At 37.0% G+C, this 24,758-nt stretch overlaps 1 protein-coding gene across 2 annotated transcripts in view; it reads left to right on the forward strand.

Annotated features, from left to right (window-relative positions):
- Nucleotides 1-24,758, forward strand: part of LOC134672502 (protein lozenge-like) — a 105,480-nt gene that overhangs the window by 55,606 nt on the left and 25,116 nt on the right. For both annotated transcript variants that reach the window (XM_063530442.1, XM_063530443.1), the window contains exon 4: nucleotides 3,396-3,713. In XM_063530442.1, the coding sequence (XP_063386512.1) occupies nucleotides 3,396-3,713 (318 nt within the window). The remainder of the gene's footprint in view (nucleotides 1-3,395; nucleotides 3,714-24,758) is intronic.

Below are 24,758 nucleotides of genomic sequence, written 5' to 3' on the forward strand. Positions count from 1 at the left end.
GTAAGTACATAACTATAGTCCGGCAAGAAATTTTGGAAAATAAATGAGGGCGCCACTTTCTACGTAATTGTTACATGTTTCACGTAAAATGCTTAAGCATGGCAACAATTTAGTATCTCTTTTAGTTCCATTTCATTTAATTTCTTCAATTTTATGTCGCACTATATATACAGATACACCCGCTCATCATTGCTAAAGATCATGTGGGATGTCCATAAGACAACAATTACTTATTAATCTCGAATAATCGAGGAAATTATTAACTCCACGTGGTGTAAGCAATACATATATTATTTGCCTCTCTATCGCTCTCGTATATTAAAGCGGTTTTGACTTTTCATACAAAGCCAGAAACGAGGTAACATTTGTCATGATGGGTGAATAGTTGTATTTTGTAAAGATTTTGAATATTTCCAACTTCCAATACCTATAATACACTTATTATGTCCAATAATTTGTAAAATCATCTTTGAAGCGTGTAAGAGCGACTCTATGGTGCCGGCATAATTGTCATATTTTAAGTGACGTGGGGATGGTTAGTTCCGCTATTGCCCACTTCAAAAATTTATTCTACTGCCTACGAGATGTCGCCTGTTAAAGACAAATAACTAAATGATTCAAACACAACTATTTTTTTTATTTCTTGAATAGGTACTAGATAGTTCCTCATAAACATTTGTTGTGTTCATGTATACGTGTTACCAGTAAGCAAGCATCACCAAACTATAGTTGGTCAAACCAATTTGTCAGTAAGAACCAGGAAAACTATACTCATCCTTTTCTTTTGGGTGCTAGTACTAGTGTAAGACAAAGATAGTATGATTCTCTCTGTCTATGATTGAAATGAGACGGTCCTTTGGCAAACTATAATTTCTTTTCGGATATTTTCATAAAGGAAACTTGCAAAGCCAGTAGGTGCCGTACCTAGGTTTTCGTTTGCTATAACTTAATTTCTTTAACGCACCTATTGTGATAAGGTCCCTAGCACAATATTTAATAAGTTAGATATTTATATCATCATCTATCTCTTTTTAATAAATGTCACTCATATGAGATACAAGACTGCAACTAAAGTACACTTAGGTATTGTTACTAAATCCATTGGTTCCTTCATCGCCATAAACAGATTCGAAACCGTATGAACGTTAATTACATTTACCGTTGTAGTATTAATCAGAAAAAATTAAAATAATAATAAATTACTTAGGTATTACTATTTAAGTCATTTGCTGCGGTCAGTTCTTTGAACACCTAATACGCTTCGCTCCATTATAGCGCATTGGCAAACCTTCGATTTATTTTATTATTTACTAGGGACCCGCCCCGGCCACGCACGGGTTACACAAAACCTTAATAAATTATACACTTAAACCTTTCTCAAGAATTACTCTATAACCGCATGAAAATCCGTTCAGTAGTTTTTGAGTTTCTCGCGAACATATATACAGACATACAGACAGACGCGGCCGGGGACTTTATTTATACAGATATATTTAATAAAGAATTAAATAAATCCAATCTCCATTAAATACATTAACGTAGGTATATGTATTGCAAGTTGGATCTGTTGAGATAAAAAAAATCTCTTTAGATCCATTTTCTTCATAGGAAAAATTTAATGGATCTAATGATATTTATATTTTCCCTATAGATCCAGTTTCTAAATGTCAACATACATTTTGGATCTAAGAAGAAAAACTTTTCCCACTAGATCCATTTTGGATCTAGCGACTGGATCTAAAGAGAATGATTGTTTATTGCACATAAGGAAATACACTGTACAAAAGGCGAACTTAATGCCATAAGGCATTCTCTACCAGTCAACCTTTAGGCAAAGCAGATAAGTTGTAGGCGGTGCAAAAAGTAGGTAGTAGATGATACAATTAGGTACCTGTACGAACACAATACAATCATAATAAATACACTAATATAAACATACATAAATATAAATAATATTGATACAAATACATATACCTACTTACATATACATATACATACATACATACATATGAAATCAGATGAACTTACAAAACAGAAACATTCAAGATTTTCCAGTACTGCCAGCAAAGTGCTCACTTAAGGATTTTTTAAAAGCAAATCTGTTCGGACACTGTTTAATTTTGACAGGGAGACTATTCCAAAGGCGAGCTGCCTGAATTGAGAAGGAATCGGACATATAACCAGTTCGGTGAGATGGTATAGACAGAGAAAGATTGCCAGAAGAGCGAAGCTGACGGACACGAGAGACACCATAGTAGTGGAAGAAAGATTTTAGATATTCGGGGGACTGAGGGTCGTTAAGAACAGAAAAAAGGGTGCAGAGCATGCGAATTTTGCGACGAATACGAATAGGAAACCAGCCAAGTTTAGAGCGGAATGAGGAGACATGATCGTATTTACGGAGACAGAAAACAAAACGAATGCAATTATTCATTAAACGATCTAATTTATCCAGGAGCTCTTCATTTAAGTCCGGATAACACACATCACCATAGTCGATTATTGGCAGTATTAAAGTTTGTACGAGCAATATTTTTGTTTTAATTGGTAAAAAGTGTTTAAGCCTGTTGAGTGCATGAAGAGAACCAGTAACTTTACGGCTAATTTCGGCTACCTGTGTCCTCCAGCTCAGGGTACTATCCAGAAAGACACCCAAGTCTTTTACACTTTGGCTGTAGGGAATAGGCGTGCCATTAAAGTATACAGGAGGTGTAATATCGACTTTAAGGAGCTGTCGGGCGCCGCCTATGACAATGGCCTGACACTTGGAGGGGTTAACGAATAGACCGAACTTCTCAGACCAATGTTGGATGTGTCTGAGATCCAGATTTAGCTTATTAATGGTGGCAGTAAGGTCGGCAATGTTACACTGGTCATAGAGTTGCAGGTCGTCGGCGTAGAGATGGTACGAGCAGCGAAGGTCTGGAGTGATAAAATTGACAAATATAGAAAATAATAGGGGTGAAAGAATACCTCCTTGTGGTACACCTGTGGCTAAGTTACACCATTCTGACAAAATGCGGTCGACACGTACTGCTTGCTGACGTCCACACAGATATGCCGAGAACCATTTTAAGGCACACGGCGACACATTGAGGTGCTCAAGTAGGGCAAGGAGGATCTCATGGTCGACAGTGTCGTTTATATACGTCTATTATTTTTTAATAATGTTGTGATTCAAGATCTCGATACTGTTTTGTATTGCCTACAAATACAATCCTACCTATCAAATACCTATTATATTACTTCGTAAATCATTGCCTACCATACAATCTTAATACAAACACAACAAACACAACCAGACAAACAAACATAGAGTATAGACAGACAAACTTAATATTAATAATAATACATATTTAATTTGGATACAATCTTAACAAAATCATTATTTCCAGGTACAAACGTATCACCGCACCAAATCCGGAGCATAGGCTTCCACAGACAGTTCCTAGACACATCACTTCCCATCCGCGACATGGAGTACAAGAGTTCCGCGAGGAGCCTGCGGTCCTTGTCACACGAGGAGAGAGAGTACAAGACCAATGCCAACCTGCCTGTTGGAGGTAAGTCATATCCAGAGTATAGGCTTGCACAGACAGTTCCTACGTCACTTCCCATCCGCGACATGGAGTACAAGAGTTCGGCGAGGAGTCTGCGGTCCTTGTCACACGAGGAGAGAGAGTACAAGACCAATGCCAACCTGCCTGTTGGAGGTAACTCATATCCAGAGTATAGGTTTCCACTTCCACAGACAGTTCCTACGTCACTTCCCATCCGCGACATGGAGTACAAGAGAGCGAGGAGCCTGCGGTCCTTGTCACACGAGGAGAGAGAGTACAAGACCAATGCCAACCTGCCTGTTGGAGGTAAGTCATATCCAGAGTATAGGCTTCCACAGACAGTTCCTACGTCACTTCCCATCCGTGACATGGAGTACAAGAGAGCGAGGAGCCTGCGGTCCTTGTCACACGAGGAGAGAGAGTACAAGACCAATGCCAACCTGCCTGTTGGAGGTAAGCCATATCCAGAGTATAGGCTTGCACAGACAGTTCCTACGTCACTTCCCATCCGCGACATGGAGTACAAGAGAGCGAGGAGCCTGCGGTCCTTGTCACACGAGGAGAGAGAGTACAAGACCAATGCCAACCTGCTTGTTGGAGGTAAGTCATATCCAGAGTATAGGCTTCCACAGACAGTTCCTACGTCACTTCCCATCCGCGACATGGAGTACAAGAGAGCGAGGAGCCTGCGGTCCTTGTCGCACGAGGAGAGAGAGTACAAGACCAATGCCAACCTGCCTGTTGGTGGAGGTAAATCATATCCAGAGTATAGGCTTGCACAGACAGTTCCTACGTCACTTCCCATCCGCGACATGGAGTACAAGAGAGCGAGGAGCCTGCGGTCCTTGTCGCACGAGGAGAGAGAGTACAAGACCAATGCCAACCTGCCTGTTGGAGGTAAGTCATATCCAGAGCATAGGCTTGCACAGACAGTTCCTACGTCACTTCCCATCCGTGACATGGAGTACAAGAGAGCGAGGAGCCTGCGGTCCTTGTCACACGAGGAGAGAGAGTATAAGACCAATGCCAACCTACCTGTTGGAGGTAAGTCATATCCAGAGTATAGGCTTGCACAGACAGCTCCTACGTCACTTCCCATCCGTGACATGGAGTACAAGAGAGCGAGGAGCCTGCGGTCCTTGTCGCACGAGGAGAGAGAGTACAAGACCAATGCCAACCTGCCTGTTGGAGGTAAGCCATATCACTAAAAGCTACCACATTGTCATTATCAGCTGTTAACTAATTTTATCAAGTAAATACGCCTGCGAGTGCGAACGCTAGTTACTTACTACAAATTTGGATATTAAAGGAAAAATGTTCACGGCTTTGGGCAAGACCCAAAACATGCGACCGTTCGGAACATCGGCCCGGGAAAAAAAACAGCTGTGTAATTTAGACTGACTTATGAATTATGTTTCTTCAATATTTCTTTTAATTTAATTGAGGAATTTCTCATAAAATCCAATTAAAAGTTAATTTAATTAGAATACCTACTATTATTGATAACTGCACATACATATATTGCGTTTTACAAACATCCTTATCATACACGACGACACGTGTATGTCGTGTACCTACATGTGAGCAAATTATATAAGTAAATACCTATTCGAGTTTACATATTTGCTAATTAACAAGGGTATTTAGAGACGCATCAAAGACATAATATGATGCCTGCAGTAAGCCTGTGACAATGGTGACAATAGTCTCTTGACATGTTTCAAATCGTTATAATGGTTGATTTATGAATTTTATGACATTATTATGACTTCCTCATATTCATAAAATTTACTATTTCTTTGATGGGTAAAATGTATTACATATTTTCTTCTATTTAGGTGTGCAAGAAAGAGTATCTGTATTATATTGTATTCATCTCACTTTGCAGTCTACACATAGATATAACATAAAAAAATTGTCGGTAAAAAAAGAGGCAGATACTTCAATTAGAAATAAAAAATCGTTCACTTTTCTGTCAACTGTCATCTTGCAAAAAGTTATTTAATCTAAGAACTATTCTGGGCAAAATTGGTAGGCAGATAACTAATTTTCTTGGCGTAATTATATCGTAAATAACTGTAAAGTGTCCAGAAGCTGCGCTCGGGCTTGTCACACTCAAAGTTTAAAAACAGTGGAACACTTTCATTTCACTTTCATTTTGTAAATAGGTAATTGATACTTGAAACACGTAGTAATTAACACGTTCATTATTATTTAATTTGACATGATTATAAAGTAGGATTTCTTTTTTTCTTTAGACATGTTTCTTCAAGTGCTGGTGTCAAACGATAATTATTTGAATTCATTACTCAGCAATATAGTTCTGCTATAAACTGCTTCATGGTCATAAATGACAACTAAACTCTTCTTAGGTAAATAAAGTTTTGGATTTGCAGGCCGCTAAATTATAGTTCAGATCAGATATAGAGATAGATATAGAGATTGTATAAAAGTTTAGTTACTTATATCAAGAGAATCACATGTATGTTAAGAATCAATCGTGCAAAAAATAAGAACATTATTTAGTCTAATGACTCTAATGTGCATAGGTAGGTCCTTACACTCCTTACTACTTTAGTCCTGGTTACTTTAGTCTGTGTAGGTACTGTGGCTGCATAATATACCTATACTTTATTTGAGGATTAATACTCTCACACCTGTTAATGACATTTAAAACGTAAAATAACATAGATTTAATGTACAGATAAAAAAAACAACAAACTGTAAACTTTGTTTACTTATCTAAATAAAATATTCAGTTTAAATATAATTCCTAGTCTGTGTACTGTGGCTGCGTTAAATGTATTAATGCCGCTCGCTCATTACACTCACAATCACGAGCTCTAACTGACTGCCGGCTTATTTGCCGCCGAGACGAGCTGCGTCTGCGCACGGATCTAACAGACATTCTCTAATAAAAATTAAATTTTGTATACATAATATCTTCAAATCAAATAGTTTTAATAAGTTACTCATTTTTAAGTAACAGTGGCTAATAAGAGTGTAATTTGTTTTAGATAATTTTTCGAATTTTTATTCAATAGACCCTTTAATAGCATGCATGTTTTTTATTTGTAATTTTTTATTGACTTAGTTAAAACGTGGTCACTCATTCTGTCATTCTGATACGTACTCCCAAACAGGTAGGTTACGAAAGCTTATCTGGAATATCACAGACTTTTGAAAAACTTGGTTGTTGAAAATCAATAGCTTAATCTGTTCTCTCAGCTGTCGCCATTTAATACTCGATTTATAATCCGACAAGCAACTGCAGAAATAAAAAAAGTGGCAATATTGTAGTGTCATCCCGTTTTCTTAGATTGATTTGAAAGGGACACTACGGTATTGCCAGTTTTTAATTTCTACACTTTATTGTCGGACTGTAGACTGTAATACGATTGCTAAAAATGTTACCATCACCGTCGCCTCTACAGCATCCTCGGTTCGTGGATCCGGGACTTTCATCACCACGACGGCAATCTGGGCCTAATGACGCGGCCATTACGCACATTATTAGGCCGTCTGCGCTCGCGCCGCTCCACAGCGCACAGATTTATTCAGTAGGGCTTTAAGTCAACTGAAACATAAAAATTGCTATTTTTTTTTATTGACTGACATGTGAGACAGGACACAACAATAGTGAGTTTTATTTAAAAAAATGTTATACGTGCTACTTAATGTGACTAGTAAGAAGGTGGACCATAGTAAAATGTGGTCAACTACCACAAAGACGCATGCTTGGTAAATTAAATCTTGTAAAACCATGGTGTTTAAAAGTGACTTAATCATGGTAACGGGTGACAAATACATCAGGTATTGCTCCCAAATACTGCTTTTCGTCCCTAAATTTAATGGCTCTAGCTCTGTAACCATACTTGCACATTTTTTTTTACATTACTGCCAAACTTTAAAAAATATTTTGGCTAATTTCGCTGACAATGAACCCTTCCTTTACAAATATGTATGTAGTGCAAAATTGGCTTCTCATCGTATTTGAATACCTCCCATAAAATAATCATCTTATTTGTTCTATAAATAAATTTAAAAAAAAACATTAGCAAAGGAAGTACCTTACATTCTTCTACCTCCAGCAAAATCAGTATTCGACAATCGATGCAAATTACCTACCCACCATATCAAAACAACATAAATTCATGCACTAGGGTTGGCACAAGGTGTTCGATCAGCAGGTAATTGGCCGGTTCCGATTGTTCCACCGGCGTCTGCATCGGTAACAACCCTTTAGCTTTGTTTGCCTTATGGTATTGTAATGGAAATTCAGTGCTAGAATGCTCTAAAGCATTTTGATTTAGTATGTAATCTGTTTTGCCTTAAATTAGGTTGCACTGCCAATATAAGGGTTAATCGGATTACGGATACAAAAATTGTTAGAAAAAATGCTGTAACAAATACTTAGGTGATTAGTAAAAGAAATGGTGTTAAGAGTCCTTACTCCTACAGACGAGCGTATTTTGCAAAATGCTTCCTTTTTCATTCAAGATTACGACGTAACTATTAGTATTTATTCAAAAACTGATAACGTACTTAAATAATCATTTCTTAAACTAGGGGCTGCAAACGTTCTAATTTTCATTTTCTCTTTTTGAACCTAAAATAAATGAGTTTTCTTAGAAGTCTTTTTCAAAATTTGCAGTGAGAAGGGTCGTTTCGGCTCTCAATTTTGCAGTAAACAAGAATCATTTGGTATATGAATGATTACAATTCAACTCATCATATGTTGTACGAGGGGCTTACATGCTTGAAAATCGAACTTTCATTTAAAAAACATGATAAAATACCTTCCGAGTTTTCTTCATTTTTTTGGTGAAAACAGGGTTACATTACATTTTTTTATCGCTAATTGGACTTATATTTTGCCACAAAAAAAATATTTTAACAAACTGTAACTTTATGTTTACTCATTAAAAAAAAATCATAACTATAGGACCTACCTTGCCGTAAATATATATATTTTTAAAAGACCTATAAATCACGCTGCAGCGACGCCGCGCGCTCATTCTCCGCCGAGCGCGCTTAGGGAACGGACCTGCGCTCGATCGTCAGGCGCTCATTGCTTCGTAAACATTGAGCGAGTTCCGAGAACTGTTGTATACTATGATTAGAAAATCTTGATCCAAGGGAGAGTACATTTTTCACACCGTATTAAATTTTAACAACCGACTCTCGCTTATGTGATAGATTTTCAGTGTTTCTTGAATTCTGGTTAGGGTTTGCATTTTAATTATACCCGGACGACCTGGATGATGTCCAGGTTCTCTTGATGGAGTCAGGAATTGGCCACCAGTTCGGTGGCTGGTAATCTACTCATCTTAACTCCATCGTGTTTGGGCTCCATGGATTTGCCTTGACGAACACCACGGATCTAGATGAGGTCCAGGTTCTCATGATGGACTCAGGAGTTGGTCACCAGAACTCCTAATCTACTTATTATCACTCCATCGTGTTTGGGTTCATTAGATTTGCCCTGACGAGCATCATCTATCTAGATGAGGTCCAGGGTCATGAGACCCTTCTGGTGACCAACTCCTGACTCCATGATGAGATGGTCACCAGAAGTCCTAATCTACTCATCATAAGTCCATCGTGTTTGGTCTCAATAGATTTGCCCCGACGAGCACCATTGATCTAGATGAAGTCCAGGTTCTCATGATGGAGTCAGGAGTTGGTCACCAGAAATCCTCATCTACTCATTATAACTCCATGGTGTTTGGGCTCATTCGATTTGCCCTGACGAGCACCATCTATCTAGATGATGTCCAGAGTCACGAGCCCCTTCTGGTGACCAACTCCTGACTCCATTAATGAGATGGAGTTAGGAGTTGGTCGCCAGAAGTCCTAATCTACTCATCATAACTCCATCGTGTTTGGGATCAATAGATTTGCCCCGACAAGCACCATCGATCTAGATGAAGCCCAGGTTCTCATGATGGAGTCAGGAGTTGGTCACCAGAACTCCGAATCTACTCATCATAACTCCATCGTATTTGGGCTCAATAGATTTGCCTTGACGAGCACTATCGATCTAGATGCGGTTGATAGATTATTAATATTATTTTATTTTATATACGTACAAATAAAGGTTCATTTGCTTCCTCCCTTTTCACATCCTTAAGGGATAATTTTTGAGATTAAAAGTTTGCTATGTTATTCCCTGGGACTCAAACTATCTCTGTACCTACCAAATATGAACTAAATTGAATATTTTAAACTTTCGCGTTTTGAACACAATATTAACTCACATACCCGCGTTAGACCCGTCTATAATGTGGGTTTAACTAAATTGGTTCAGCAGTTTAAGTGTGAAGAGGAATTAAAAAAAGTATTTTTTTTCTTCATATTTTATGTGTTTTTACTTCGGAATGATGTCATTATGATGACACCTGATGATGATGATGATGATGATGACAATGAATTCGGCACCCCCGATTTATACGAAAACGATACCAAACTTGGCCTAGTGGCTTAAATGATACAGATATCAAGATCAAGTTGTGAGCCCCGCCCCCCCCCCCCCTCCGCCCCCTAAAAATTTACATCAAAAATCTGGGTGGCTCCACTTCTTGAATCCATCCTTGGATCCTAAGGACCAATCCTGCCAAAGGAAATCTCTTGTTCATGCAACGCCGTATGTTAGGCCCAGCACCATCCGCTATTACTTCTGTTTTAGACATAGAATCGAACTTCAGAGAGTTGTTACATTGTTAGTACTCTCAAATTTATTGTTTTTATACAGGGTGGCCAAAAAATAAGTGCTTTTCCGTTGCTAGCAAGAAAATGGTTGCTAAAAAATGTACCCTCCCATAGAAAGTGGACTAGCCAAAATCTATGAAACAGTAATTTTTTTTTTTGCGATTTCGGTGTAGGTCCCATACTAAAAGTTGCTCAGTATAATCACTAAAGCTCCCTGGCAACGGGAATGCCCTTATATTTGGGTACCCTGTATATGCATACAGGTATATATTAGGGTGTTGCTTATTTCGTCGAAATTGAAATTTTCTATGTCTTACCCCCTTAAATTGTTCTCTTTCACTAAAAAACAATTAGAATTGTTTATTTCGTTTTAGGGGTCGCTACCGAATTTAGAAAATTTGAATCCTTCATACATTATGATTTTTTTTTTAATTTTTAGTTTTTAATTAGTGAGACAGTGAGTCAAAGTATATGGAAGCTATTTACATGTAATTCAATACTAGGTATAGTCAATATATTTTAATTTTTATTCCTATTTTAGGAGTGCGCACTGCTGAATGAATATCTAGAAAGCCTAAAACACGCATAATAAGCTTTAAAAAAATAGTGGTATTATTTTATGTTAAACTGCACATTAATACACCCTGATCCTAACCCGTTGATTCATATAAAAAAAAAACAAGAAAAAAGACTAAAAAAAATAATCTTGTATGGAGGGTGCAAATTTTCTAAATTCGGTAGCGACCCCTAAAACATAATTGAAAATTCTGATAAAAATACACATTTGTTTTTTAGTGAAAGAGAACAATTTAAGACGAAACAGGACGTCAGCGCGATCTCAGTTTTGAGATTTTGAGGTGAATATCGCCGTCGCGCTGACGGGGGCGGCGCTGCGTAGTGAAGGACTATCCCTGTGTGTGTGGTGCGCGCACACAGACGCAGACGTCATTTGCCTTCACGGGCCTCGCGAAGCGGTCGCTCCGTTATAGCTTTGTTACACCTAGTTCTTTTCTTATATTACAAACTTATTCTTCGGTGGTAATTCGTTAGCTCCCTTTGGGTATGGTGCTTTACGCACACTAGCATCCCTCAAAGTCCGTCAAAGAAACCCTTATTGTTTCGCTATGTTCGTCTGTCTGCCTGTCTGTCCTAGGCTTTGCTTCGTGATCGTAAGTGCTAAATAGCTGCAAGTTGGCAACTTATTGGCATGGATACATGAATCATGCATTTCGACGGAACGGTAAAATATAAACTATTAAAAAAGATTTGCAGACCTGAGACGTCCCATACAATATTCGATACCTTTGGGTTCAAGTGGCGTAAAGGACAAAATGCAATTTTTCAGTAGACAGAGATTTATTTTTGTTGTTTATGGAGCTATATTTTTGATGTGTATTATAAAAGTACTCAACATGTTAGTCTCTTTAACCTGAATTAGCAATCATATGTATAAATTAAAAACGAAAGAAGCTAATGTCCCATAGAATTGGTCAAAAACACTATGATGTCCTTTACACCCATGCTGCGTTTTTTGATAATATAGTGTATCTTGTTTAGTAGGGGTCGTAAGTGACATTATGAGACTATTTTATTCCAAATTCGGGGTGTATTAGTTACCAGCCACGGTACCTACACATGTAAACTGTTTTCAGCATAGTTTATAACGAAGCTTAAAAATGTATCAAACGGTAGTTAATGATGCTAGGCATAACCCGATTAGGTACAGTTGTTATTAATATTTGTCTAATAATATAGTAATAATAAAGAAAGCACAATATTTTGAACCAATTGCTCACAAAGTAGCTAATATTCGGGAATGAAGGTAAATTAAATGTCCCAGTGCTTAACACTAGCCGCCTTCAATCATAACATGACAGCCTTTAATCATAACAAGGGAAGTATAAGATCAGCTAACGATGATAAGAATTAGCATATCAAACATTTGGAACGTCCTTAGTGACTTAGGACATCTTGAAAAATTGGAACTATAGAATTCTATAGTTTCAGTTTTTCAAGATGTCTTATTTCAAAATACGAAACAATAAGATATTAAATCGATTTTTATTCCTATTTAAGTAGTAATTTCTGTGTTATTTCATCCCTGTTAACTGTAGCTGCAATAATTTCTAATTTCAAATGCTTAAAAATATCTTCTGTTAGAACTATGTACATATTATGAAACAAGTAAGTAAACGAATTAATTATAACCGATTCGGTCATTAAGTATTAATTACCACTTCGTCCAGATACGTTCCAAACTTTGTGAGTGTGTTTGAAACGAAGCATTGTTCTTTATTTCAACTAGTTATTGTAGCAGAGCTCAACCAATGACACAAATAATTAAATTACGCACAATAAATAACTTCCACCGCTCAGGAACGGATAATAAATAGTCAGGAGCGAGGCAATGGACAATCGCTGATACACCTTACCTACAATCCTAACTATAACATAAAACGAACTTTAATTAATGTAGCGAGATCTTCTCATACTAGAACAACCTTTGCGAACTCACAATTTAACACTAAATCCGCTTTCATATATAATAAAATCAATAAAATCCTAAACATTTACCCTAAACAATCCCATGAATGTAAGTCTACTGTAACCAAATGGCTCAAAACTAAAACATATGAGAAAACAGAGAGCCTTTTACGATGAGTACCATCACACACACACACACACACACACGCTTGCAGGCTTGAGTACTTTTTTGATCACATATTTTTATTGTTGTCTTTGTGTTGCTTATAGTTAATAGTTATAATTAATGTATTGCTTGTAATTAGTATAAAATTATTATTTGTAAATAGTATAGGTAGTAAATATTTTGTGACTTGTAAATAGTGTAGCTTAGTATTAGTTAGATTTCAATAATAACGGAAGAGCGGTGCCTCCCAACACAGGCATATATTGCTTACCGGGAGACACCATCCCTCAAATTATATGTACAGTTTTTTATGAAATAAAGAATTTTGTATTTTGTATTTTTTGTATTTTTTACCTGTCTCGTTCTCCTAATCAACAAGAAATGCGAGTTGGAAAGGTTCAGAGTGTATTATGCACAGGCTAGTACATATGTTATTGTCGCAAGACTATAAGAGATTCCACTGCGAGTAACACAGTAATAGGTGCGGAAAAACACTCTGGAGCTGAGTTTTCTAATTTGAAGGGCACACGTTATATTTTGGTAATAAAGGACCCATAAAACTATTTATCAACTTGGCTTTATAGATCTAATTACGTCCATGAACAAAGATAACTGCGGAAAAAACTCTTGCGTAAATGCTTTCAAATTTGACGGCAAATACATTATACTAATAAAGGTCCCAGAGAACGACTTTTTTGATAGTCTGCATACTGCTACGTCCATGTTATTTGTTTGCAATTTGGAGTTTAAACGACACAAAAATTAGAAAAGTCCTTTACAATTTGTTCAGCTCGTATACTTAAGGTAAAATCATTTTTAGGACGGGTCGTAAATAGCAAGTAAAATAATTTCAATAGTCAAATAATGTCCTTTACGACCATCTTGACCACACGATATGAAAAATTATCATGACAAATGAAGGGCTAAATGACGACAAAGGACATGTTAGTATTGTTAGTCCTTCACAACATAATTTATTTACATTTGAGCTAAGCTGTTTTTGCAAGCTCATAGTGTAAAAATTGGGTCGTAAAGGCAAATTTTTACGAGATATCGAAATTTTAACTATACAGAACAAAAGCGGTTGGAATTCTGAACAAAACTGTATATTTATTTATTTAATAGTATGGCATGCATGATTAGGCAATCAGAGTACAGCCTTGAGGTTGTTAAGCCAGGTATTAAAACTGTACATATAACTCATTTTCGCTAAAATGTCCTTTACGCCAATTGAACTCAAAGGTATATACTCGTATGTATATATATATATATATTTTATTTGCTTAGTCCCCTTACCCCCTTACCCTTACCCTTGGACAGGTGTTTCAAAACGAATAAAGGTCTCCTTAAAACATTTTTTGATAAATTTATATATTTTCGGAAATAATCGCTCCGAAAGAAAAAAAAAATATCCCCACCACCCTCTAACTTTTGAACCATGGTCCAAAAACATGAAAAAAATCAACAAACGCTTAATAACTACTTTCAATGAAAACTATATAGCGAATGACTGGACTCCAGTCGGTTTTGAGTTATTGCAAAAAATCTTCTGTTCTTAGTAAAAATCTAAAAATACGTAAAACGCTCTGTAGTCCCTTGTAAACGTATGATACTGACTTGTCGCCCCGGTTTGGCCTATTTTGACAGAACGGTAACTACGAAACTCTACACTGAGCATAGCCCGACATGCTCCCGGCCGATTATTATTTTTGATTCAGATTTGGATACATTTTAGGATGTTTGAGGAGCTCCTGATTCTGGTCGGAATAAATACGAAACCCCAATTTGGGACAACAGTATAGTACAAGTTCAAAGGTGTGATACCTCATTGGATTCGGAATGATGTTTAGAAAAATGTATTCAAAGCGTTTATTACCACAGATATGAAATCAAAAAATATTATAAAATAAAAGTGCATCTACTCAGCTTTGTATGAACCAAGAAATAATATTGTTAAACGGTTTCCCCTGAGGCAAAAGTGCAATAGGTATTACTTACTTCACTAACTTCGCCTACTAAGGGGCAAATCGCGACTTTGTTATGGTTTATCGATAACTTCTCACATCACTAGATTATCGATATTTCATGTCGACTATTGCCCATCACTTTTCTGTCTGTGTACGTATTTAGAAACTTGAACCCGCCCCTAAAATTAGTGCGATAGGGACAACTGCAGCTGAGGCGAAAAATCCTGCGTAAAAATGTCAAAAATCGAGGTTTCGTAGTCCTCTTTTTCCTCCTCCAAATCGTAACCAATCGTAACTAAATTTGGAAATCTGAATGATTATGAAATTATCTGTGTCGGACCGTTTTGCTTTTTTGGCTAATTGATATCAGTTTTGAATACCACGCCTCTGATTGCGGCATAGTCAATTAGGCCATTTTGGCCATTTTTGAAGGGCTCTAGCGCCTTAAAAAACAAAAATATCAAAAAAAGCAAAACGGTCCGACACAGATATTGACAATATCAATCTGTGTTGAAAAAATCATTGCTCTAGCTTCAAAAACTACGGAGGAAAACGAGGACTACGTTTGTATGGAGGAATGACCAGTCCTGTTGGCTCTTAAGGGGGTGAGACATAGAAAATTACAATTTCGACGAAATAAGCAACACCGTATGTATATATATATACTATAATTTAGTATAATCTTATCTTTCAAACATTTAATTATTCAACTTCCTTGGTGAACTGACTTGAATAGTTCCTTGACTTCATGGATGAACTTGTCGCAATAATTCCATGACATAGGTAAACAATCATTATTATTTATTCGTCGTTGGTTATATATTTTCTCAACACATACACTCTATTCACTACTATCATGCTTATAAAAGAGTGCCAATATAACGTTAAAATAAATTTACTTGCAAATTAAATTGAAAAGTATCAATATTATTCTCGTCTGCGTTGAAACGCGCATAGCTTTGCCGGCGCTCGCGTATCAAGCGCCAGCGCCATCTATCGAGTGTTATTTCGCAAAATCGGCGAACGCTCTAAGGAATAAGGGCTCTTAATATTACTAAAACATGCATACTTGATGCGATAAGATTCCATATTAATGACTATTTTAAGGTGTGACCCAGGCGATGTAACCATGGCAACCAGGTGCACAAAAAAATTGGTTAACCCAACCGTCCCTAATAAAACCAATTTCTGTACAGTAGGTGTAAGTACCTACAAGTATATCGCTACAGAAAAATAAATTTATATTACGTTATCTTCAGTTACCGCGATATCTATTTATTTAAATTAATAACCACGGCAAAATAGGGCAGAATGGCGCTCTCTTGTGTCAGAGGCCAAGATCCTCTTTGGGTCACTGGGCCAGTGATGTATGTATGTATGTAATAACCACGATTGCTGAAATACTGGAACCGACTTTATGTGTTAGGTGCCCATGAATATTTTATGCGATTCGTTAAAATTGTTTTCAACCGAGTACCTAAATGTATGTTTTAAACTTGATCTTAATGTTAATTCGTCATTTACGTCATTTTCGCTTATTCTTTAAAAGTTCACTTCAGCCGTGTCAAGGTATAAAGAAAAAACTTAACAGGGCATTCGATCGAGGTGAAATTGATATGATTTATTTTATATTTTATAGACAGGAAGCCAGTCATTACCGCACAGAATGGCTTCTTTTGTTCCCTTGTGAAGAAAAACTTGTTCGAACAAAAACATTTTGAGAGGCTGACACGGACTGTTTTGGACGGAGAATGTAAATTTGCTAATTTTACGTTTCATAAATGACTAGCTGCGCCTGCGGCTCCGCTTATGTTGGATTTGGTCTTTCATTTCTCCTTCGAAGATAAGTTTTAAATAGCAATTAAAAATAAAGTGAAAAGGTAGTAAACCAACAAAATACGAGTATGTAGATAGACAGTAACTTTTTATTTATCGTAAAATATTAATATGTATTATTAAATTAATAGATAAGTACAGTCGCCATCAGATCTATCGGAGCGGCCAAGGTGCTCACAAATATCTGAACACGCCTCTATTATTGTCAGGGCGTTAGAGTGCGTGTTCAGATATTGTGAACACCTTGGCCGCTTCGATATATCTGATGGCGGCTGTACTAGTTAATATATAAAGGTACAAAATCCGAAGGTAGTTAGGGTGACTGCTATAGTTATTAGACACTACTCAGACTACATAGTTAATTGGCCACTCTTAACAATAAGGCTTCAATTGGCTTGTTTCATTCAAATTTTTTAGAAGTGGCAATTACTATAGCAGTCACCCTATACTATAAATACTATAATACAATGACAACAGGTCACTGTTACAGGTCAATTACCGATTATATGATTAATTTTTTTCCACTTAATAAAATAATAATCGTGACACAACAGCATAAACATTAAACAAACATTAAACACAACATTGATAACAAATACCTAAATAAACTAATTTATATAATAACAGTAGGCTCATGGTGTGTCAATTGAAATATTGTAACAATAGTAATATCAATTATTGATTACATAGTTCATTTATTTCCTTTCCAATTCGATAATATTTTGTTAAACCAGTGACATAGGGTAAACCCAACCTTTTCTGGCATTTATATCCTGATTGAAAGCGAATTACATAAGGTTACATCTCCATTTCGTGTTGGGTAATTAAATATAATTAAAATAAATTATTTCAAGCATCATATGCCCAAAAATAAAGTAAATATGTACAAAAAAACATAATATACACACTTTGTTGTAATTCTATTAGTGCAAGTATGGAAGCGTTTTGCGATATTATAGGAAGGGATCAAAAACACGAATATTTGTACAAATTAATAAGATTAAAAGTTAGCGATAAAACCAACGGTGTGGCTCCGTTGCGTCGTCTGAGGGCTTACCGCGAACCACGTTCATCGTGTTGCCTCTCTGTTGCACCTGTAAATTCGTACGTAAGGGTAACAGGGAGGCAACAAGTCGAACATGGTTCGCGGTAGACCCTCTGATCCGTCGGACAATTCTGCTTGTTGCCATGCAAGAAGATAATGGGGGTAATACCAATTGATAACCAAATTAATAATTCAAGAATTATCAGAATAATAATTTGTTATTTCCGCTTTTCAACCTCATGAGCCAATTTTAGGACATCCTTTAATATTATTTTATTGTTTTATTCAAGTATTTTTAGTAACTTTAGCGGGTCTCATTGTCATAGACTAGAAGTAGAGTTATCTCTGTAAATGTTGATAAGAATAAAAAAAATATTGTTTAACTATAAAATGAATAGTGTTAGTATGACTCACGTGACTTTAAACTTAATTACGTCTCTGTCATCTACATATCTGACTCTATAATTGATGCTGTAGTCAAATTGTAATGTATAGGTACCTTCTTGCATAAAAAAAAACACTGACACTGACCTACTCCTACTCTCAACATTTTTATGAGAATTAAACAAAAGCTGCTTTAAAACCTGCAAAAACATCCTTAAATGTTCGCCTTTGTGTAATGTATAATCAATTTAGTTAGTTACTAATGAACCGACCAATTATAACATATGTCATGTCCTACCATTATACAAAAACCTTTGAACAATCAACAAAAAACTTGGTCAAATCGTACGGCTTTCTTGTAAAGAAATCAGGATGCCGGCTTAGGTCGTTCACCTCGGGATGCGATATAATAACAATAACATCAAACTGTCGAGAAAAAACCGACGCTAGCACAATGTCATTACTGGCATCGTGCGCCACAGACCTACGCACCAATAGACCATTCTTCGGCAAATAGACAATATTATGACAAGTTATCATATTTACAAAGGAAAAGCTTTTTTAAATTTTTCTAAATTTATTCAGCAGGAATTGAAAGCAAAACAGTATTAATAAAATAAATAAACTAAACATTAAAATTAAAACTAAACTTTAACGACTACATATATACACATATTTACAAGTAAAGACTGGGAGCTAGCACGGCGCCGGATGGTAGGGTGCCCAGAAGGCTGGTGGCATTGCCGCGCTGAATGACAATGCCAATTCGCTGGACGAGGAAGTAACCAGCCTCTGGTCACCCGTAACATCAGTGAGACGCTTCGCTAGCTCCCTAAATATGCAATGTGCTCCGGGTCCCCAAGGCCCGAGGGTCTCCACCCCAAACGGCTCAAACATGCAACCAGAATCAATCAACTTTTAAATAATTTAATGCCGCAAAAAATCTCAGAGCTTGTAAGAGCCATGCCATTCCTGTGACGTACTCCTCCTCCGCTATTAACCAGAAAAATTAGAGATGCATTTCGTAACGTTACATGTTACATATTATTGGAAGTTTGGTGAGACCCGGAGCTGGTGGCTAATTCTGATCTGGTTATTGATAGATCGTGACGTGGCCACCACTGAGTCCACTTTTTGCATACATGCATCTTACTAAAAAATGGACGAATCAAATAAACCGCCAAATTAACTGTTAACTGCAATAATCTTCTCCAGTCTATCATCTGAAAGCAAATTAGCAATCAGAGTGGCAGCTCCATCACTTTTACATACAATCCCATTACCATTTTAAAATATTCACGCATATTTTTAACCCTTAATTAGATGACTGAATAAAGTAAATTTACTCTACTAAATGGAACATGTTATAAAATTGTTAGTTAATAATGTTCACCTTCAATCTCTACACGTTTTTTGACACTTCACTATTACTATTTAATAAGTAAATTAGATTCCCAGAAACAGAAATCTATTTCGTCAAGCATTCAATTGAACGAACAGTGTAATATAATATCGCGCCTTATTTCCGGTACAATATTTTCGATTTGATTGACCAATTTCGATGATCAACTCGGGCGCCATGATTGGCTACCGGCCTAACCTAATCCAACACAACCGATTTACCATTTCGATTTACAATGCTCGGAAATATTGTAGGTTGTTTAAAAGTGGAACTATCGGAGCGTTGTACCTGATCCATTAATGCAACGCGTAGCTTTGTGGTTACACTTGCTCAAATAAAGTCAATCTTGGTGCGGGCCCGTGTGAAAATTTGATAACGAAACTATAGATCGATGGGGCTGCAGAAATCGAGGGGCATCGGTTGCGGTTTCAATCGGTGTGCTACTGTGGGAGGTAATAAACGGCTTGCCGCCTTCACCGCCGCACGCGCCCGACATGCGAACTGATGACATTGACAATCTGCAAACAAGGTTAGATTGGACGATTAGTCAGATGGATTTCGAAAAGCTCGACAGATAGCCTTGCATTTTACAAGATGGGCTGACAATCTACAACCAATATAAGTTGGCCAAGTTGCAAAATTCCAATGACCCATCCTGCTTGGATAAGAGTTGGGAAGAGGCCAAATAGTTAGGGAGGCGAGGTAGCTAAATGGCGTAATTCAACGGCGCCGTCGAGACCTATCAAAATCGAAAGATAAAATAATTTCGAAAAGAAAAGCTCGTATGGCAAAAACCATTTTAGCGGTGGGTTTGGCGTGTACGGTTTTTCAAAAATGTTAAAAAAAACAGTTACTTGGGCATTCTCGAGCGCGTCAGATATTCATACTACGTATGCCCCGAGTGCCTCTGATAACAACGGTATACTAATCTGCCGGTTTGCGTGGTGGGGGTAGGCATATAGTGTAGTCAAAAATGCAAAAAAAAAAATTACTCGAGCGCGTCAGATTTTCGGAAGGGGTGTTAAGTAGGCCCCAAGGAAGCTTCCTTTAAAAAAACTGACGATTTCGGCGTGACGATAAGTTACGATGAATTTTTGAAAATGCAAAAAAATAAAGTTTTTTTGAAATACTCGAGCGCGTCAGATTTTCATAGGGGAGGTTTATCTCGGTATCCTGAAAGCATATTTTTTTAATCTGACAAAAATGTTGGTGGGTTCTCTTAATCTGACCGATTTTATGATGCTTCAAGTCAAAAAGTTTTAACTTTGGACAAAAATGTAAAGAGACCTTTTTTGTGTAAAATAAAATTACCTTTTTTGTTTATTTAAACTTTTTTTTTGTAAAATGTATCGTTCGCGACTTATATGCCGCAACGCGTTCTTAGGAAGACGAAATGGCTCCTCCACACTTCCGGTCATGCGGAAACCGGCAGATTTTGTATTTTTAGTAAGTTTTAGATTATATTCTTCAAAATAAAAAATAAAAAATCGCGCTCGAGAATGCCGGATTAACGTTTTTTTTTTACAAGTTCGCGACCCTATAACTCGGCGGCGTCAAGGACTTATCGTCAGATTAGTTAAATTTAGTCTTTAAACACTAAAATCAACCCCCAATATCTTAATCTGACGCGCTCGAGTATTTCAGACTATCCATTTTTTTTCACTAATCTGATCGTCTATCCTAGGCGCGCGTCACTACATATAGAGCTAAATACTTTACAAGGTTGTTCTATTAGGTCTAAGGTATCTCTCATATCTTAAACTGCCACGCTCGAGTATTGCAGAAAATTCCCCTATTCGCCTCCCTAACCAAAACATTCTAATGATTGTTAAGGAAGGCCTATGTTCAGCAGTGGACATCTTTTAACTTCTCTTGATGTGCCTATTATACTTTTTAATTGTGAGCCAATATTAACGATACTATCGTAAAAACCCATCGTTGTATGGTATGACTATCATTGTAAGCTTAGTAAAGTCCCATTTTCATCTTCAAATTCCTACAAAGTTACACAGTCTAAACTGGATTGACGAAGCGGTACCTTGGAATAGCCCTTCGATGATTATAAAGATATAGTTATAGATAATAGGGATCAGTCCAGATCGTCCAGAAGCTGCGGTTTGCGGCCGGGAGCTTAATTCTACCCGCAGGCCCGCCCTCGCAACATTTTAATAGTTTTAATGCCCCTAAGTTGCTGGTAGCCCGATTATTGCTAGATTCTGATTAAGATTGGAAGTTTTTACGGTGATGCTAAATAGAGACGTTACATTGAAGTGTTATGATTAGAGTGACCCTTCGGAAATGGTAAATCAATTTCTTTGAATCAAGAAATATACCTACATTTTACTCGTATGTACCATTGATTTGGAGGGTTACCTTAAGAAGGGGCTAACGCAAAATTGTAGTTTTATATTGAATTGTTACAACTTTTACAAAGGCATACTCTAGCCAAAACCTTCCTAGAAAAAAATAAAATTAATAAATAAATAAATTTCGCGTTAGACCCGTCTATAAATGTGAGTTAATATGTGCTTCCTAGAAAAGTTGGCTGGATAGAAAAAAGACACTAAAACATGTTTAGTGTTCATAATTTTGAACAGAAGTATACTTTTAGAGTTATTGAGGTGAGGGCCGTGGAATGGACATATTTTCCGTTGCATTTTTTTTTAAATTATGGTTTATTTATGACTGAATCATGATTATGTAGAAGTGCAGAAGTTAAGAAGAAGAAGACGTTACCTATGTACAGGCCCAGAAAAACAGTCATTAATATCTAAGAATATTATAAAAGTATCAATAAAACAATCACAGTGTTTCAAGAAAATTAAGATGATACCAGACCTTCGGTACGCGAATCCAACGCGCACTTGGTCGTTTAGTTTTTTAACGTGGAATCCCAATCTCGTGACGTCCCACGCATACCTAACTGTGTATAAAATGTAGAAACCTACCTACTTCCCTAGTGTAACTATTTTAATGATCGAAGTACCTGTCAACGTGATGAAAAATATTTCGCAATCCTAATTTAATTAAATACTCCGTTTTTTTTAACATAAATCCTTTCCGGTTCGGCACATCACATCACAGTCAAGTTTATTTTAAAACTTGCTTAGTCATCTACTCATCAATGAAAAAAAAGATTAGAAAATTACAGACATCGCTAATTCTAATTAAACCATTGGTAAACCTTTTCCCCTTAGATATAATAAGCTCGTCAAATACTCAGTCAAGGGTATCTGTTGATATGTCGGCGGCCGATCTATCAGGCATATCGTGAAATCCCTAGGCATATCGTGAAACGTGAAAATCTTTGACTCGTTCCCTGAGTCGACGGAGCGGGGCTCCTATTTCTGGGCCGTTTGCCCTTCGGGCATCTGAAGCAACCTAACGAACCTATCCTACCTATATATTGGTTTAATGTGACTATCGTCAAAACATTACACAGGAACATTACGATCTGCCTGATCTTACGATCGGCCGCCGACATGTACATAACGCCAATCCAAATCGGATTAGATAGCCTATTGTCCATCAACCTGCATAATATATCACAAATCACCAATCAGCATCGTTTTAACTACTTTCGCGGCCCGACTCTGTCTATTATTCATTTAATTGAGCCTTTCCCCTCGCTCATTAGCGACCACTATTTTCGGTAGCCATTTTCTACCATCCAAAACATTTTCTATGGTAAATTTGTAAACGGCGGTAAAACGTCGACCGCAAGTCTGAACGCATCTGAAGAAATTCTTGGTCTTGGATTATTTATGCTGTCTGGAATGGGAACGCAAAACAGTCGATTTAGCACTAAAATGTTAAACTTTTAACTTTTTCAACGTTTTGCCGCTTGCTTCGCTTTAAAGAGAAATTGAATTTCTTGTATCGTTCTCCATAGATATTAACTTCTATAAATTCTTAAATTATTTGAGTTCTGGTTCAAAGACAGGTCAATAAACCCATATGAGTGAAAGAGTTTATAGCGGCGCATTTTAAGTTCAGACAATACCTAAACACAAACTACTGACATTTCAAATATTGCGTTGGTTAATGGTTACAGTTCACTCAATAGAAAATTAAACCGAAATTTCAATTCGCTTCTACGCGTACGTAAGGTAAACGTACTAGTGCTCGATATGCTAATGCCCAATAGACACCCTGCTGTCACCTCTATTGACAATGACTTAAGATGACATGTAGGTACTGGGACCGACTCGAGCACCAGTACGTTTACCTTATGTATTAGTCTTCGTCAGGTAAACACAAATTATTATTGTATTAGTCTTACCAAGGGTGTATTGAGCTTTAACCTTGCACTTTAAAAAATCCCTTGTTCTATAAAAAATGTAATCCGTACTCGTAGTATATCGGTAGTAGCCGGCACGTATGGAGCATTAGCAGTAAGCACATCGAGTCAGGTGTGCCTGCAGCCGCTCTCGAAAGCACCGCATTTGCGGTCGCCGCAGGATGCCTGCTTGTTCAGTAATGAGCAACACATAACGAAACCTTACAAATAATTCCACCCACGAAAAAAACACCGAATCACGTACCAAGGATACGATCCTCCGGAGGAAAATACGTATCGGATAACACCGAGCAAACTTCTCTCTCGCTTTTACAACTACAAACTTACGTGCAAGACGGAGAAGCGAGAATAATAATCGCTTTCGATATTGTCTGATACATTTTTGAGGTGTCGGCCGGCTCAATACAATCAATTATTGTTCTACGTGTTACACGGCTGCCTTCTGTCGGTAATGTGCATAAGTTTGGAAAAAAGTTTATTGTTAATATTATAAATTGTGTAATTTGCGTAGGCAGTTTACGTCGGGCGGAAGGTAATTCGAGGGATTAACCATGTAATTTGTATGGCAACTGCTCGACAGACTAGCCGAGTTATGATACTTTTCTCGAATAGCGTAAATAAGTAAGTATATACCACCATTATTACCAAATACAAGAGACAAGAATTTACACTGCTGATATTAATTGTTAATTTCATAAAGTTTGAGGTTTTAGTGCAAAACTAGTTAACACAATATTTTTTACTTTCCAATATTGAATCGCTTGTAAAAAGTGCAAATAAATGTTGACAGCTTCCAATAGAAACATACAAACGGTAACATTTCCCGGTTCAGTGCTTCGCATCTCAAGACACGCTCGCTGTGGCTAATGTGACTTGCCGAGATTAGGTGAGGCCACTAAACAG

Source organism: Cydia fagiglandana, chromosome 17 (genome assembly GCF_963556715.1).
Source record: "Cydia fagiglandana chromosome 17, ilCydFagi1.1, whole genome shotgun sequence".
Taxonomy (NCBI): Eukaryota; Metazoa; Arthropoda; class Insecta; order Lepidoptera; family Tortricidae; genus Cydia; species Cydia fagiglandana.